This window comes from Bos mutus, chromosome 11 (assembly GCF_027580195.1).
Source record: "Bos mutus isolate GX-2022 chromosome 11, NWIPB_WYAK_1.1, whole genome shotgun sequence".
Classification (NCBI taxonomy): Eukaryota; Metazoa; Chordata; class Mammalia; order Artiodactyla; family Bovidae; genus Bos; species Bos mutus.
The window spans coordinates 20,590,152-20,608,276 of NC_091627.1; the positions used below are offsets into that span (position 1 = coordinate 20,590,152).

General features: G+C 51.2%; 1 protein-coding gene across 8 annotated transcripts in view; it reads left to right on the forward strand.

Annotated features, from left to right (window-relative positions):
• The window catches only part of GREB1 (growth regulating estrogen receptor binding 1), a 135,827-nt gene that overhangs the window by 96,186 nt on the left and 21,516 nt on the right, over positions 1–18,125 (forward strand). For 6 of the 8 annotated variants that reach the window (XM_070379126.1, XM_070379127.1, XM_070379129.1 and 3 more), the window contains 8 exons: positions 657–852; positions 2,812–2,948; positions 4,525–4,864; positions 6,295–6,410; positions 8,847–9,046; positions 11,471–11,560; positions 13,745–14,349; positions 16,884–16,986. In XM_070379126.1, coding sequence (XP_070235227.1) covers positions 657–852; positions 2,812–2,948; positions 4,525–4,864; positions 6,295–6,410; positions 8,847–9,046; positions 11,471–11,560; positions 13,745–14,349; positions 16,884–16,986 — 1,787 coding nt within the window. Of the gene's footprint in view, positions 1–656; positions 853–2,811; positions 2,949–4,524; positions 4,865–6,294; positions 6,411–8,846; positions 9,047–11,470; positions 11,561–13,744; positions 14,350–14,727; positions 15,939–16,883; positions 16,987–18,125 lie in introns of those variants that run through there. The other 2 variants (XM_070379125.1, XM_070379132.1) reach the window with 2 other exon arrangements.

The window sequence follows — 18,125 nt, forward strand, 5'->3', positions numbered from 1 at the left end:
GTCCCACAGAGGAAGGCTAAGAGGCGACTCTCTCCTTTGCCTCTGTCCAAAGTGCTTCCTATTGGTGGTCCTGTGCTGTAACATTTGGTAGAGAATGTACCATTTTGGGTCCTCTTTGGATCAATTCAAGGTCACAGGACTTTAGAGAAAAGAACTTAAGGAGATGGGTGTACAATCAGGTTGGCCCAAGGGAGAAAAGGCGACTCGTTGACGGCTGGGTGAGCGTCCCTGTGCTAGAGAAGCAGGTGGACTGTATTGTGGACGCGCTTCTCTGTAAACACTGCTCCCCAGCCAGGCTTTTAATAGGTCGTGATTGGGGAGTCCCTGACAGGTGCCTGAAGTGCACTCAGATTTTTTTCTTTTCTTTTTTGGCCACACCCTATAGCTTGCAAGACCTTAGTTCCCCAACCAGGGATCGAACCCACGCCCTTGGCCTTGAAAGCGAGAAGTTGTAACTACTATACTGTCCGGAAATCCCACTGGGATTTTTCTTTAAAATTTCATTTTCCTAGTCAAGGGCAGAGTTCTAAGCTTTGGTTGTTGGCAGCATTGGGGGTGCTCATTATCAACTGATCCAAATGTTTGATCCTGGTCAGGTGACAGGACAACGCTGGTCATTCCACTTACCATTTCTTCTCCTCCTTTTCCTCCCTCAGTAGCGCTGTTCATAACCTCTACTCCCAAAGTGACCCGTCTGTGGGGCTGGTAGACAGATTGCTCAACTGCAAGGAGGTGAAGGAGGCCCCCAACATCGTGACACTCCATGTGACCTCCTTCCCGTACGCGCTGCAGACGCAGCACACCCTCGTCAGCCCCTACAACGAGATCCACTGGCCGGCCTCCTACAGTGATGTGAGTGCCTGGGTGGTTGGCCCGCTGCACTGGTGACCTTGGGCTGGGAGAGGTTCTGTTCAGTAAAGATTTGACTGATGCGCCCAGCTGGGGGTCAGTGGGCTCCAACTCCAATTCTTTGATTCTACCCAGGGTTGGAGTTAAACCCTTCTTGGTCTTTGGAAACCTTCCTGCAGTGTACTTCCTGGCTTCCACCTTAGGAGCTCATAAGGGAGTGCGCTTGGTTTGTTGTTTCTCTGGTGGCTGAAGCTCTCACTCTCCTGGTGTTGGACATCGAGGCTTCTAGGGCTGTGAGGACTTGGGGTGACTCTCAGTTTGTCTAGAAGTGTTCCTATTTTTCCTGTCCTTGCCTCCTTCAGCAGTGAGGTTCGAAATCTCCTTTCTCAAACTGAACACACATCCACAAACCCTAGTGAGTTTTATTTCAGCTTATCATCTGCCATTTTCTCACCAAAATAGAAGACAGCAGTCATTCTTGTACTGTGAAAACTCTGGATGTTTGGATTCTGCCTAATTATACAAGCAAGCGGTAGACATCACGTTCTGGACTTTTTCGAAGCATCTCGGAGTCACCGAGCAACCTCTAAAGGTGCTGATGCTTGGTTTGCAGCCAACTGACTCAGAATCAGAGGTAGAGACAGCAGCTGGGAACTTCCCTGGTGGTCCAGTGGTTAAGAATCTGCCTTGCAATGCAGGGGACGAGAGTTTGATCCCTGGTTGGGGAACTAAGATCCTACATGCCCTAGAGCAACCAAGCCCATGCGCTGCAACCACCAAGTCTGAGCGCCACAACTGGGGAGTCTGTGAGCCCCAAAGAAAGATCCTGCATGCTGCAATTAACACCTGACAGCCAAATATGTACACATATATACATACATGGTGACGGCAGTTGTTTTCATGCAGTGCTTACCATGAGCCTGGCAGACAACGTTCAAAGTGCTTTATCTCATGAACTCAGATAAGACGCAGATGCTGCATTGATTTCTGATTTACAAATAGGGAAGATGAGGCAGAGGGGATGGGTTAAGCCACTTACCTAAAGCCATGCATCTGGAAAGTTCTAGAGCCAGACTAGGATATAACCCAGTCTGGCTGACTCCATGGTCCTCACGCTTAACCCTTGTGTGCTACCTTAGGATATAGTTCATGGTAAAGAATCTACCTGTAAAGCAGGAGACCCCAGTTTGATTCCTGTGTTGGGAAGAGCTGCTGGAGAAGGGATAGGCTGGCTACCCACTCCAATATTCTTGGACTTCCCTTGTGGCTCAGCTGGTAAAGAGTCCGCCTGCAATGCTGGAAACCTGGGTTCAATCCCTGGATTGGGAAGATCCCCTGGAGAAGGGAAAAGCTACCCACTCCAGTATTCTGGCCTGGAGAATTTCGTGGACTGTTTAGTCCATGGGGTCGCAAAGAGTTGGATGTGACTGAGTGACTTTCACTTTCACTTTCGTACTTTTAGCATCCTTCCCCAACTTCCCTCTTCTCTGAAGTTTGATAAGCTCTGATGTTAGTTTGTGAGGAATTTTGTATCAATGTGAGTAAAATTGGTTAGATAAATGCATTTCTTTCTGCTGATGTAATAGCAGCTGAATGCAAAAATCATTGATTTGCCTATTCCTAAAGCCAGTTAAAATTGTTGGAAAGAGGAAGTTTTAACAAAGAAAGTTGTGTGTCTAAAAAAAAAAGAAAAGAAAACAAGGTTGATTTTCTTCTTGGCCAAGGCACTGGCATCAATTGAATGAAAACATCTTGAGTGATGGGGAGGCACTGGCCTTTGTGCATGGAGTGCTCTGTGCTCTGGGTCTGCAGAGGAAAGACATCTATAAAAGGTCACCCAGGGCACTGCAGAGTCAGCTCGGTTTAGATCAAGATGCCGTTCAGGTCCTTGCCCCCAGCACGTGACCTTCACGGTTCCCGCAAATGTGTCGTTGGCGTGACCAAGGTGCATCTCTGTTTTAGGGCGTGGACTTGTATCCTGAGAACAAGAAGTACTTCGGGCTGTCTGAGTTCATCGAGTCTACACTCTCAGGACACAGCCTCCCATTGCTGAGATACGACAGCTCCTTTGAGGCCATGGTCACCGCACTGGGAAAAAGGTACACGTCTCTCTCGAAGTTCCTAAAACTGCTCAGTAGTCAAGTGCCAGGTGAGGCATGAGTGTGCAGCCAGAGCATGTCTGGGGAGCAGGTCACCTGCCTCCTTTCCTGGGTGACTCAAGTTGCTCCATTGAAGCGACCTTAGTTTATTCCTCGCTTTGCATATTGGGTTGGTGATATCATGTTGGTGCTCCAGAAAATTTGAGAGTGAGAATGGACAGAAATATGCTGGAATGTGGGACTGTGTGTCTGAAACTCAAGGGAAGGCAAGAAAATGGGAGGAAGTAAGATGCCAAAAGGTGTAAAGGGAGACAGAGTGGCAATCAGTTGGCTTTGTCTTTATTTCCTGTGTTTATCTACCATGTGCCTATTTTGTTCCAAGAGCCTTACTTCCATTATCTTATTTAGTTCTCCCGACCTCTCCAAGACAGCTGTTATTATTATTCACACTTGCAAATAAACTGAGACTCAGGGAGACCCCATGACTTTCTCAGGCCATACATCTAGAAAGTGACAGAGCTGGGTCTAAACCCAGAATCAGTGTTACCTTTTCAACCCTGTCACAGCAGACCCCCAAGGTGGGTATCAACGTTGTGACTTTACAGATGAAGAAACGGAGGCTTAGGGAGGTTAAGGGCTGACATCCACACAGTGTATACATGGAAAAGGCAGGCCCAGATTTACAGACTGTCTAATAAAAAACACTTGGGGCTTCCCCGGTGGCTCAGCAGTAAAGAACCTGCCTGCCAATGCAGGAGACGCAGGTTCAACCCCTGAGTCAGGAAGATCCCCTGGAGGAGGACATGGCAACCCGCTCCAGTATTCTTGCCTGGACAGAGGAGCCTGGTGGGCTATGGTCCATGGGGCCCCAAAGAGTCAGACACAAATGAAGTGACTTCACACGTGCATGCAATATAAAACAAAATGAATGGCTCTGCTGCTCATGGTGGGTGTTGAACTGAGCTCTGTCGTCTCTCCTCGTGGCACTTGTTCTTCTTACTTGTTGATAAAGAGAGTGAGTTAGATCTGTACTTCCTAAACTGCGTTCCAAACTAGGGTGCTGCACACTAATAGCTGTTATGCCAAAAGGGGTTCCATGGTCATACGTGTTTGATAAACCTTACATTTACCAAAAGGTTCTTTTTTCCCAATGAGAGTTGTCAGTGCCTTCCATTGCCACGTGTGTGTGCTGTGACTCTCCAGGAGAGGGCTAGCATGCAAGGCATGTCCAGTGTCTTGTGAGATTAGTGTTCCCCAGCACTCCCTTTGGGAAACTGTCATTCAGCTCTGATGCTGATGGATTTCATCAGGCCAGGTGGATTGTCAGCTGAGCTCCCATAGCCTTGCCAAGGGAAGATCTCCTCCAAGATATTACACTGAGGCTGTGTGAACTGACCTTTGTCCTGCCTCTGCTTCTCTGTTCAGTTCCCCAGCTCCTCCTGCAGCAAGCATGCCCTCTGCCCTGGATGGCAGATGTCTGGTTGCCGGTTGGCCCTGGAAAGCCTTGCTCTCCCGGAGCGCTCGGGCATCCTTGTCACAGCCCCGGGTCACGGCGTGGTCTTTCTGTTCCTTGCAGGTTCCCCCGCCTGCACAGCGCGGTGATCAGGACCTTTGTTCTCGTGCAGCACTACGCGGCCGCCATGATGGCCGTGAGCGGCCTCTCGCAGATGAAGAACTACACGTCCGTGGAGACGCTGGAGATCACACAGAACCTCATCAACTCCCCGAAGCAGTGCCCCTGCGGCCACGGGCTCATGGTCCTGCTGCGGGTGCCCTGCTCCCCACTGGCGGCCGTGGCCTATGAGCGGCTGGCCCACGTGCGGGCACGGCTGGCCCTGGAGGAGCACTTTGAGATCATCCTGGGGAACCCCGCCTCGGGCATCACCATCGGGAAGCACTTCCTGAAGCAGCTCAGGGTGGGGACAGGCGGGGACAGACTCCTAGGAGGACGGGTGGGCGGAGATGATGACCAGGGGGCGGGGATAGACACCTGGGAGGGCGGGCAGGACGACCAGGGGGCCGGGAGCAGAGGGGAAGGGGTGCGCTGGTGATGAGCTTTGTGTCTCTTCCACCTTGGCCTCTGCAGTCCCGGCCACCCCTCCGGGCTCCTCTCCTAACCGCATCCCTACCTGCATCTTTCAGTCTAGCTTTACCACATTGTTTATAAAGACTGCACCCTCCCCAACACCTTGTCTTGCTCTTTCAAAGTTCTGGGCCGTGCCACGAGTTTCTTTCTCTCCAGGGGTTCATTTCTTCTCCTCTTTTGTTTAGCTAATACCCATCGGTTCACAGAATTCAACTCAGAGTCTTTCCTTCTTTCAGGAAGCCTCACTTCCCCCTCCTTGCCCTCTGCCCCCAACCTGGCACAGGTTCTGTTTTCCCTGCCTGTTATCTTGCTTCTCCCCCAGCAGGGGAGGGCAAGGACACCCCCACACATCTCAGCCCCCCAAACGAGCACAGTGACCTCACTCTCCGCTAGACCTCCAGGTGACAGATGATACGAAAGGCTTAGGGCAAGAATATTGAGCAATTGGGAAGGAATTGTGGCACCCCACTCCAGTACTCTTGCCTGGAAAACCCCATGGATGGAGGAGCCTAGTAGGCTACAGTCCATAGGGTCACTAAAAGTCGGATACAACTGAGCGACTTCACTTTCACTTTTCACTTTCATGCATTGGAGAAGGAAATGGCAATCCACTCCAGTGTTCTTGCCTGGAGAATCCCAGGGACGGGGGAGCCTGGTGGGCTGCTGTCTATGGGGTCGCACAGAGTCGGACACGACTGAAGTGACTTAGCAGTAGCAGTTAGCAGCTCCACAATGGGGAGAGCATGGTACAAAATGTTAGACAGTTGAGGATATACGATATGAAGTGAAGTGTTAGTCGCTCAGTCGTGTGCAACTGTTTGCAACCCCATAGACTATAGCCCACCAGGCTCCTCCGTCCATGGAGTTCTCCAGGCAAGAATACTGGAGTGGGTAGCCATTCCCTTACTGCAGGGGATCTTCCTGACCCAGGGATCAAACTGTATCTCCTGCATTGCAGGCAGATTCTTTATCATCTGAATCCTCAAGGAATGCCTGAGGATGTATACTTTCTAGCAAAGGTTAAGGCAGTCGGTTGACAGATGTTTCTTAAATGGCTCATGAGTGCCAGGCAGTGTTCTACATGGCTGGGAATCCAGCGGTGAAGCCGACGGGGTGCTTATTTGCAGTATAAATTTGATAAGGCTCAGACGAGGCATTGCAAGGGCTCTAAATCAGCAGGAGGACATCAGGGTTCCTTAGCGCTGGGCTAGTCGGGAAGGGTGGCGTCCCACAGTCGTCTCCCTCTTTAATTATCTGCAGGTGTGGCAGAACATAGAGGACGCAGAGTGGCGGCCTCAGACGTACTTGGAGTTGGAGGGCCTGCCTTGCATCCTGATCTTCAGTGGGATGGACCCACACGGGGAGTCCTTACCAAGGTGAGTGAGTTGGGGGGCTGCACTCCTGGGGGTCTGTGAGGAGCCAGCCGCCCGGGCAACCCTGGGGGCTTTACCAGGTCAGGCTTCCCCTGCCCGACTCTCAGTGGGGCACTCACATCATAGTCATCAGTGGCTTGTATATTTGTGGTGACAGTTTTCCAGCAAATGGCAGTGAAAGGTATCTGGGCCTGGGCAGCTTTGCCCAGTTCTGAGACAGGAACCTCTTGGGCTCAGGGGGGTGGGTGTGGGGACTGCTGCTGGGCTCCATGGGTGGAGGCCTTGGGGCTGATGAGGAAACCGAGGTTTCCAGAGATTAAGCTGGCATGGTGGATGGTGGACTCAGTGCTGGCCTGGCTTCTTTCCACTGGGCCACACCACACTTATAGAAGGGCCGCTTTGCATCATGTACTCACGGGCCAGCTAAAAGCGGCTCCAAACTGTTCGACCTTGGTTGTTGCTGTGTCATGGATCAAGTCTTCCAGTCCTCAGCTCCGTCGGACTAAGACAATGCCTTTATCTTAAATTAAGTGAGCTTTACTGAACTCCTTTTTGTATCAGGCACTGTGCCGGACTTTTGATCTAGCACATGCCCCTTGCAACGTTAGTATTACTACCCTGTTTTATAGGTGAGTGAATGAAAGGCCATTTTCCTGAGGTCACAGGAGCAGTAGTTACAGAGCCTGATTGCAGCCCCGACCTGCCGGGGTCCAGCCCCGGTGGATCCAGGAATTCGAAGCGGGGACGGCTTCGGCGAGGATCAGGAAACAACTGCTTAATTAAACGTTAATTAAGGATATAAAGAGTAATAGAATAAGGATAGCTCAGTGAGGAAATTCAGTGGAGAAAAGAGGCTGAAATAAGGATAGCTCAGTGAGGAAATTCAGTGGAGAAAAGAGGCTGAATAATTCAGCCAGAAGGTGAGAGAAAGAACGACATGGGGAGACCAAGTTTCGGTGAACAAGGCCCGCACTTTATTTTCCAAAGTAGTTTTTATACCTTAAGTTATGCATAGAGGATAATGGGGGAAGGGGTAGAGTCAGGCAGCAAGCCAGGCTTTCTTCCTGCAAACTTATCATATGCAAAAGCTTAGGTGATTTGCATCATCTTCTGGCCCGGAGGCCTGTAAACATTTTAAGACCCTTTCTTCAGAAAACTTATTTTTCTCTAAAGGTGATTGGTCAGGAGCCACCCTCCAAAAGCATTAGATAAAGTTAACTGCATTCCTACAGAGCGAAGGTGTGGTGGGCTATAACAAGAAAAAGAATTAACTCAAGGGTCCCAGGTTACAAACATTAAAGCTACTACTTACACCAATTATATTCATCAATACACTGCCAGGGACACAGCAGGTAAGGGATATGGAAACTTAGCAGCAAACATTGGCCCAACAAGTGAAAATCCCTTCACCAATACAATTTCTAATCAATCTTTTAACTGCTCAAAGGAATCTGTATTTAGACAGTTTAGAACATCTCATGCCTCTCACAATTGGGAGGCTCTGAGCAATCACATGTGGCCGGAAAAACCTATTCAGGCAGGCTAGAGGACTTCCAAAGGAGTTTGTAGGTTGAAACACTGTCACACCCAGGAATTATTAACTGGAGCTGTAAGCTAACTCTTTTTTCAGAGAGAAGTAGTGGGGGACAGCCCCCCGTAAAGTCAGAGGTGTAGGTGAAAGCACAAAGCAGAAAGTAGGCAGACTCTGGTTTGGGGGGTAGATGCTCAAGAATTTCCAGGGGAACTCCTGAGGCTGGATCCCGCCTTTGCGTATGCCAAGCCTCCTTCCTCATGACCTTTGCCACAGGCGGAGCTTGCTCCCAGCACCGACCCACCTTTCTCTAAGCCCTCTGCTGTTCCCCCAAGTCTGCCCCGCCCATCCTGTGTGTCCACCCCACATGTGTCATGACTCACTGGAGTGTCTTCCCAGACAGACTCTGGTTTCCAATGTGTCAGTGACTCAATGCCCATCCTTTCCCTTGCATGAGACATGGTCCTGGACACATTTTAAATGTTGTTGGAATAATCAGGTGTCTACTTACTGTATATATCCCTCATAACAGTACACTTAAGTGGTTATTAATATTCATTCATATCCTTCAGATGAAAAAAATCTGAGCCTCCCGAGAAGTTGCCCACTCTGTCTAAGGTCCTGTCGCCACGAAGAGGCAGGGCTGGAACTCAAGCCTCGTTCTCATCTGACCAGAAAGTCGGTGTTCTTTTGATTCCAGGCAGCACAGGGCTAAGTACCCAGCAGGGGCCTCCAGAGGCTTGCAGTCAAATGGACTTTGGTGCTCAGGGCTCACGGTGCTCTGTCTGCTTTTCCATTGGCCTGAGTCCCGAGGGCCTACTGAGGCTGGCAGAGTGCTGGTCCCCGGCACGCAGCGGTGCCTCCTGGTAGAAGGCTCTCGATAGATCCCTTCTTCCGCCTCCTCCCAGGTCCCTGCGGTACTGTGACCTGCGGCTCATAAACTCCTCCTGCCTGGTGAGGACGGCCCTGGAGCAGGAGCTGGGCCTGGCCGCGTACTTCGTGAGCAGTGAGGCTCCCCTGGAGAAGGGAGCCAGGACCGAGGCCTTGGAGAGTGATGCAGAGAAGCTGAGCAGCACAGACAACGAGGACGAGGAGCTGGTGACGGAAGGTGGGGAGGCCGGTCCAGCCCCCTGTCCCCACTCAGGGTGGTCCTTGGCCTGTCTGCTGGTCGGCAGCTCCCAGTGAGAACCATCTAGATAACATCTTTAGGAAAAATCCTTCAGTGATTTCATATTTTGCTTCCCCTCCCCCTATTTTTGGAGAAGGAAATGGCAACTTGCTTCAGTATTCTTGCCTGGAAAATCCATGGACAGAGAAGCCTGGCGGGCTGCAGTCTATGGAGTTGCAAAAGTCAGACACGACTTAGCCACTGAACCACCCACCACTACTCCTCATTTTTGGTGGTGTGAGAATATGGAAATCCCATCAAGTTCTTTAAAGCTCTAAGATTCTTAAAAAGTAGGAAGAAAAATGGAGATTTCCTAGGGTTTAAGTTCACGCCTTGCTTGAATTGCTGGTGGAATTACTGGCTGGTTTAAGATTCACTAGCTTATGTCTTCTATGTGAATTCACAGGAGGTGTCCATTATTGGGATTTATGGAAACAGGCCAGTTTTGTCTGCAGACATGAGAGTTTGACACCATGTGTTTTAATAGGACACATAAATCAGGGCTGGAGAAGGCAATGGCACCCACTCCAGTACTCTTGCCTGGAAAATCCCATGGACGGAGGAGCCTGGTAGGCTGCAGTCCATGGGGTCGCTAAGAGTTGGACACGACTGAGTGACTTCACTTTCACTTTCACTAAATCAGGGCAGTGCAAGGCATCTGGCTGTCATCAACAGGACAGGGAGAAAAAAATTGAAAGCTCCTGTCGTTGAAAGTGCAGGGCATTTGCGGGGTTTGGTGTAGTGGAGAGTGAGACCGAAGGAGAGCCAGCAGACCAGAACGCCTCTTCCACTCCCATCCCCCGACTCTGGCTATGTGCATTTGGACAGGTCACGTCACCTCTTCTAGCCTCAGATGGCCCATCCGTAAAATGGGGAGGAAAGACCCTCCTGGTGCTGTAGAAGCTTTTCACAGGTGTGGGTGGGACCCTGACATGAAATCGCCCATGGAATGAATCCACACTCTTGGCATCTCCTGACCCACCTTTCCCCTTTGCACCTCTTGGCTTCTGGCCCCCATGCTGCCCCTTGAGCTTTGGCCACACTCATCTCATGGTTGTGCCCTGCTCTGTCACCTCTGGGCCACACAGTTGCTCTCCCAGCCACTTGAGTTCCCTCTGCCCCATGCTTCACCTGGAAACCCCAGCTGGCCATTCAGAACTGGGGTCAGGGTCGCCTCTCCAAGGACGTCTTCCCTCTCCTGCTTCCTCCTGCTGGGTGGGTGCCTGGCTCCTGGGTCCCAGGTCTGCCCTATCTGCCCTCCTTACTCTAGCCTGTAGCCAAGACCCCTGGGCAGGAGCCCCACTAACCTGCCAGTGCTTCATGGACCTGCCCTGCATTGTACACCTGTCTCCTTAGCGCTCCCTCAGAGGAGGGGGCCTGGGGATGTGGATGGATCGGGGGGTGGGCTGATGGAGGGATGGATGGATGGGTGGATGGATGGATGGAGTGATGGATGGATGGGCAGGTGGGTGGGTGGATAGATGGATGGATGGATAGATGGATGGATGGGGGGTGGGTGGGTAGATGGAGCAATGGATGGATGGGTGGATGGAAGGATGGATGGGTGGGTGGATGGAGGAATGGATTGAGGAGTGTATGGGCAGAAGAATGGATGGGTGGATGGAGGGATGGAGGAATGGATGGATGGATAGAAGGATGATGGATGGATGGACAGATGGGTGGATGGAGGGATGGATGGAAGGATAGATGGACAGATGGATGGATGGAGGAATGGATGGATGGGTGGATGGAGATATGGATGGAGGAATGGGTGGGTGGGCGGGTGGATGGAGGAATGGATGGATAGGTGGGTGGAGGAATGGATGGATGGATGGATGATGGAAGGAAGGATGGATGGACAGATGGGTGGATGGAGGAATGGATGGATGGATGGAAGGATGGATGGACAGATGGGTGGATGGAGGAATGGATGGATGGAAGGATGGATGGGTGGATGGATAGATGAATGGATGGGTGGATGGAGGAATGGATGGATGGACAGATGGATGGAGGGATGGAGGGATGGATGGATGAAAGGATGGATGGATAGATGGGTGGATAAAGAGATGGATGGATGTAAGGATGGATGGGTGGATGGATAGATGAATGGATGGGTGGACAGATGGAGGGGTGGATGGAGGAATGGATGGATGGACGGATGGATGGATGGAGGAATGGATGGATGGATGGATGAAAGGGTGGATGGAGGGATGGATGGATGGATGGATAGATGGGTGGATGGAGGGCTGGTGGGATGTTTGGATGAGAGATGCTGTATGTGAATGCACTTTATAAACTGAAGTGCTAGGGTAACAGACGGTACCATGATTACTAGGCCTCTTCAGTGTGTGTATTTTGAAACAGGCTCCACGTCAGAGAAGCGGAGCCCCGTGAAGAGAGAACGATCCTGCTCCCACGACTCCGCATCTTCATCCCTCTCCTCTAAGGCATCCAGTAAGTCTCCAGGGGATAAAGATCCCACGGTTGGACTGTTTTGGTTTTCTGAGACTTCAGAGACTGAAAAGAGATTCTTTATTTTCAACTAGAACTGGAAAGAGAAGGGGTCTGTGAAGAACTGACCTTTCTAGAGAGTAGGAGCATCTTTCTGGACCAGGGTTGGGGGTGATTCTGGGATTATGAGGGGTTTGGGCTATGGTGGCTGCTGTCCCGGGAGGAGGCCCGTGCTGGGTGCTGTCAGAGGGCCACCTCTCGGTGCTCTGCAGGCAGCTGTTGGTTTGGGGAATCGGGGTGAGGAGCTTGGTGAGTGTTGCTGTCAAGTCTGAGGGCTGAGAAGCAGACACAGAAGGCTTCACTAGGGGAGAAGCAGCAAAATTTATCAAGTGTCCCCTGACCCCTGGACCCGACTGCACTTGGGCGGAGGAGTGGGGAATATGGGTCCTGGGGGCCACCTCGGCCTCAGGGGAGCAGTCCAGGGCAGCACACAGGAGACAGATCACATGTCCTCCCACCACAAGCGTTTATGGAGAACCTGCTCTCTACCTGGCTCGGGGCACTGAGGGACCCATTAGATACACACCTGCTCGCAAGGAATTCGTGGTTCCTTTGGACCAGGCTGTGTTGCAATAGGGGCTGCTATGCTTTCTCTGCACACACATTCCCACTATGAGATGTTATGTCTATTTATAGGAAGAAGTTTGCCCAAGTGGGGCAGATTTAGGGGTAGGGAGTGGTCCCTGCAGGTTTCAGAGAGCAGCTGGCCTTTGGGCCTTGAAGGTAGAGGAGGCCCTGGGGCATGAAGGTGTGTGCGGTGCTTGGGTGCAGTGAGTGGTCCTGGCGTGGCTGCAAAGGTCAGAGCATACCAGGGGGTTCGGCCTGGGGTCTTTGATTTCTTTTCTTCCACCTTCTCACCAGCCCATGGATAACAGTGGGTCAAGCGATGAGGGTCTCCCTTACAGATGTGCACAGAAGGAGTCAAAAGAGGCCTCCCAACAGGAGCATGGACTCTGTGATGGAAGGAAGGTCTGATGTATGGGCTCAAGTCAGTCAGAAAAGCCAAATGCTACACTTTTTCTTATCCTTCTGCCCCAAACAACAGAGGGACCCAGGGCACCAGGACAACCTGAGGAGTGGATGCTCCAGGCCATTAGCATAGAGAGCTGTGGTGCTTTGTTCTTCCCTGATCCTGGGCTGACAGCTTTCTAGAAGGTTCTGGGACCTGCTGGTCTGTGCAGTGTTGTCAGGCAGAGTAGAATGTCCAGGCTGCCGGCCAGCCTCCCTGTCCTGTGAGGGGACTTTCTCAGAATTCCTCAGAGGACCCTGAGACCTTAGGGAGTCTCCGATGAGATGCTTCTGTGGCCTTCGGTACAACCCCCCATTTCAGAGATGGGGAAACCCCTACCTTTCAGGAGGTCCAGGGTGATAGTGGCGCTCATGGTAAAGAACCTACCTGCCAATGCAGGAGATGAGACAAGGGTTCAGTCCCTGCATCAGGAAGATCCCCTGGAGGAGGGCATGGCCACCCACTCCAGTATTCTTGCATGGAGAATCCCATCACCAGGGGAGCCTGGTGGGCTATGGTCCATAGGATCACAAAGAGTTGGATATGGCTGAAGCAAATTAGCATGCACAGGATGATATAAAAGATGGACCAGGGTGCCACTCCTGGGTGCCAGGAGCCTACACTCACCTTGGCTTGCAGCGTGGTCCACTGGTGGGGGAGGGCAAAAGAAACACTGCGTTTGGGTAGCTGCTGTGGGTGCTGCATTTTCTCTCTTGAATTCTTCTGGAAGCTAAAGAGTTGAGCCTTTTCAGTCCTGTGAGTTTTGCTGAGCCGGAAGCACCGCTCTGCTGTGCAAAGGGGAGATCTGAGCTCTGGGACCCACCTGCACCAGAGCAGGAGGTGGGCTGAGCACTCACTGATGGTGAGGGTCTGGGACAGATGGGGCTGAGGGTGCAGAGGCTTGGAGGGGCGTGTGGGGCCAGGGGAGCGGTGCTGGCTCTCTCCCCGCAGCACCTCTGGGCTTTGTCAGAAAGACAAAAAGTCCATATTTAACCAGAAGGGGAGTTGAATTGCCTTGACAGAAATTCCCATCATTGCAGGTAAAGGGAGTCAGTGCTGCAGAAGCAGGAGCTGGGGGGGTGGATCCCAGGCCCTGACTGACGGGCGTGTCTCTGCAGGCTCAGCACCATGTGGCGAGTCCTCGGCCGGACCCTCGCAGGTGGAGCGGGCCCGGTCCCCACCATCCTGTGGCCCCTCGGAGGAGGCCAGGGCCCCTGGAGAGAGACAGAGGCTCCGGGCAGCGGGGGGGCCACCGTCGGTCATCAGCAGGCACAGCCCGGGGCTGACCCCACAGCCGGATCCCAGCCTCAAGAGCGGCCAGCGCGTCCAGGTGTCGGCCCCGTCGGCATCCTCCTCAGGCTCGGCCTCCTCACCAGCACTGCCCGCCGCCGGCCCCCTCGTCCTGCAGGCCTCCCAGTGCTCCATGACCAAGGCCTGCCGGCAGCCGCCCGTGGTCTTCCTGCCCAAGCTGGTGTACGACATGGTCACGTCCACGGATGGCAGCGGCCTGCCCAAGGCCGCCTCGCTCCTGCCCTCGCACTCGGTCATGTGGGCCAGCTCCTTCCGGCCCCTGCTCAGCAAGACCATGACGTCCACGGAGCAGTCACTCTACTACCGCCAGTGGACGGTGCCCCGGCCCGGCCACATGGACTATGGCAACCGTGCCGAGGGCCGTGTGGACGGCTTCCACCCACGCCGGCTCCTGCTCAGCGGGCCCCCCCAGGTGGGTGCTGCCCCGTGCGCCTGGGCTCTCTGGGAGGGTGGGGGGCTTGTGTGCACACCCAGAGACTGGTTTGGGGCTGAGAGCATCCCAGAGCATCCCTTATTCGCGTTTTCCGTCCCCCAGGCAGCATCTCTCGTGGCCCTAAGGGGGCGGGTAGAGGGACCCATCTGCTGCCCATGGCAGGGTGTCCTCCGTCCTCCAACCCCAGTTTCCTCCTTTGAGTGATGTGGAGCTGGAGGGATTCTCTGTGGGTCCTTCTTGCTCATTCAGATCATGGTTCTGCCTTTCCCACGTTACTCCATTTGGTCCTCACGGCCAGTCAGGGCGGTTCCCCCTCACTCTGACAATGGAAGCTGACCCCTGTTTCTGTCCTGCAAGATTTTGGTGAAACAACAGGGAGGCAGGAGGCCTGTCTCCACCCCCCAGCTTACTGTATTTTTCTGACGACGAAAGACGGTTTCACCTGTCATCATGGCGGGAACCTGGGTGTGAATGTCAGGGGTCGCGAGCCTGTGATGAGGATGCATGAGGTTCGTATGGGGTCTTGGGAGAGGGGCTCAGCCACACAGAGCTGGGGTGAAGGGTGGGCCCTACAGGGAACTGCCTGGGGCTGGAGTCAAACTAAAACATCACCTACCTCCCTGGGCCAGTTCCAGCTCTCTCTTTGCCTCAGGGTCCTCATCTGAGAATGAGGAAGCTAACAGCTGTGTCACAAGAACAGGAGCTGACCCCTAGAAAGCACTGTGATTGTCCCCGTCATCGTCACTGTCCCCGTTCAAGACATGTTTCCTTTTCACTCTCATGTTCCTTCCTTCGTCAGGTACCTATCCCAAGAAACACAAACCCACAAAAATATGTATAAAAGTGCTGAGTTTTGTATTAGTAATTTATAGTAGTTAAATAAACTGGAAACACCTTGAGTTCTGTTGGTCAAGCTTGATTGAATATACTTGGGCACAGGAGTATCATGCAGTTCAGCCACAGAAAATTTGAGCTAGATCTTTATATACTGACACTGAAAGTTCTCTAAGATATCTCCACTTTAAAGATCAAGTTGCAGAATAATATATGTATAGGGTGATATCAGTCACACAGAAAAACCAGTGTGTGTATGTGTCTGCATGTGTGAAAATACCTTCAAAAATCCCTGACAGGAGAGCTGTCAGGGGAGGGGGCTGGAATCTGTGACTATTCTACTTTATTATTGGGCTTCCCTTGTGGCTCAGATAGTAAAGAGTCTGCCTGCCTTGTGGGAGACCTGAGTTCGATCCCTGGGTTGGGAAGATGCCCTGGAGAAGAAAATGGCAACCTGCTCCAGTATTCTTGCCTGGAAAATCTCATGGACGGAGGACCCTGGCAGCCTACAGTCCATAAGGTCGCAAAGAGTCAGACGTGGCTGAGCGACTTCACTGCTCTTTTATTGATCTGTATTTCTTGCACTTTTAGATAAGCATATAGTACGTTGTGTAATTTTTTAAAAAGGGGAAATAAAATGTTTGTTATAAAGGAATCCTGGTTTTTCCATACCCTCATCTTACTGAATGTTATCAGTCTTTAAAATTTTTGCATTTTTGATAGGGGAAAATTATTTTGTATATTATAGTTTTATTAGTAAGGGTGAATATATTTTAATATCTTTATTGGTCACTGGTATATCTTTTACAGTGACTTTCTGGTTTTGTCTCTCTTATTTATTTTTCCTTTAGTCCATTTGACTTTTTTTCTTTTGCTTTGTTCTTTTAGAGTATAAGTTTTAATCCTTTGTGAATTATATGCATTCGAATATTTTCTCTAAAGTTCCCCCTGGTTGTATTTCATATTTTCATTTTGGAAGTTAGTTATTTCCATTCATCAGCATCTGTTGAATCCTTCCTGTGAACCAGGCATTAAGCTGAGAACTTGGAGAGCACATTCTTAGGATGCCAAGGTGGGCAGGAGAGGAGGCTAGCCCCCAGGTCCCCTCGTAGCCAGCTGTGACGTCAGTGCACTAAGAATAGTATACTGGCCTAGTGCTGGCTTGACGGGGGTGGGGACCCATTAATACAAGAAGAGAAGGAAGGCCTGAACTTAGGAGGAGACGGGTGTGATGCCAACCTCTCACATCTCCCACAGTGAATTTTGTTATCCCGCTACAGATACATCCATTAACATAAGATCACAATTTGCAATTGAGCAAGACTTTTAAGGCATTATTAAAATGTCAGTTCTTTTTTTTTTTCTGAAGTAACATTTTGTTCAGCTTGTGATGGAGTCCTAGTTCTAACAGCTTAAACAGTGTGGCCAATTAAAATCTGGAAAGACATTTGCAATGATTGATAAGCAGGTGGGTCTCCTGGGAGTTCATCTGTCTGCCTGTGCCATGTTTCTTCGGCCACATTTTCCCTCAAAGGTCTTTGCATCGCCCCCAGCCCTCATTTTAAGTGGGCGAGATGGTTAAGATCGATGGATGAGTGGAGGCAAGTCAGGTGCTCAGCCAGCGCCTGCAGTAGGCATGGACATACTGATGGTTGGCTCCCACTTCGCTGTCCCTGCAGATCGGGAAGACGGGTGCCTACCTGCAGTTCCTCAGCATTTTGTCCAGAATGCTCATTCGGCTGACGGAAGTGGATGTTTACGATGAGGAAGAGATCAACATCAGTGAGTTCCCTGTTGATGACCCCGGGGCTTGAATGATCTTCATCAGTTTCTCAAGTGACATTGCTTGTGTCTTTTACTTTCAAGATGGAATTCTTAGGTTAATGATCTGACTCCTCCCAAGGGCTTTGGACGGTTTTTATCTTTCCCTTGTAGTCATTTTGCTCAATCCTAGAGTAGAGCCTAGGAGGCCTTGGGGAAGATAAAATTACGATACTAAAAAAACCGCTCTTTACTGAGTACCTTCCAAATGTCAACCACTGTGCCAGATACTTTACATAATTTACCACATTCACTTCCTCTACCACACCGCGAGACAGATATTGGTAATCCATTTTTCTGCTAAGTAACATGTTCAGGAGCCAGCTCAGGGGTAGCAGAACTGGAACCATATTAGATTCGGTTGCTGCCTCTACGGAGTTTCCCAGGTGGCTCAGTGAGTCAAGAATCCACCTGCCAGTGCTGGAGACACGGGTTCAATCTCTGGGTTGGAAAGATCCCCTGGAGTAGGAAGTGGCAACCCACTCTGGTATTCTTGCCTGGAGAATCCTATGGACAGAGGAGCCTGGTGGGCTACAATCCGTGGGGTCTCAGAGCTGGACACGACTGAAGCAACTGAGCATGCGTGCATGCTGCCTCTAAAAAGTGGAATTGTCCATCAGATGAGAATTCCCTTTCAGACTGCTGAGCACATAGGTCAGCATCTTGGGGCAAAATGAAAAATACGTGATATGTGGGGAATAGGCTTTTCTCCTCATTCCCAGAGTGGAGTTTATCCGGATTAAGGGAAGACTGTCTTTGAACATGTTTCATGCTCATGTCGAGCACCTCCTCCATCTCCTCTTCTAGCGCCGCTCCAGTGGCTCTGAAACAGCCTACTGAATGAACCTGTTGGGAATGAAGATTTGTGTAAGGAGTCCGTATTATAGAGAAGGGGCCCCAGGAGGCTGCACTGGCATCTAGGAGCACTCCTATTGTGTATGTTTAAGGTGCACAACTGGATGATTTGACACACTTTGTGGAATAATCGCCACAGTCACCTCACACAGTGGCCATGTTCATTGCAGCATCATTCACAATTACCAAAATGTAGCAACTGTATGGTGTCCATTGAAGGATAAACGCCCGCCAGCAGTTGAGTG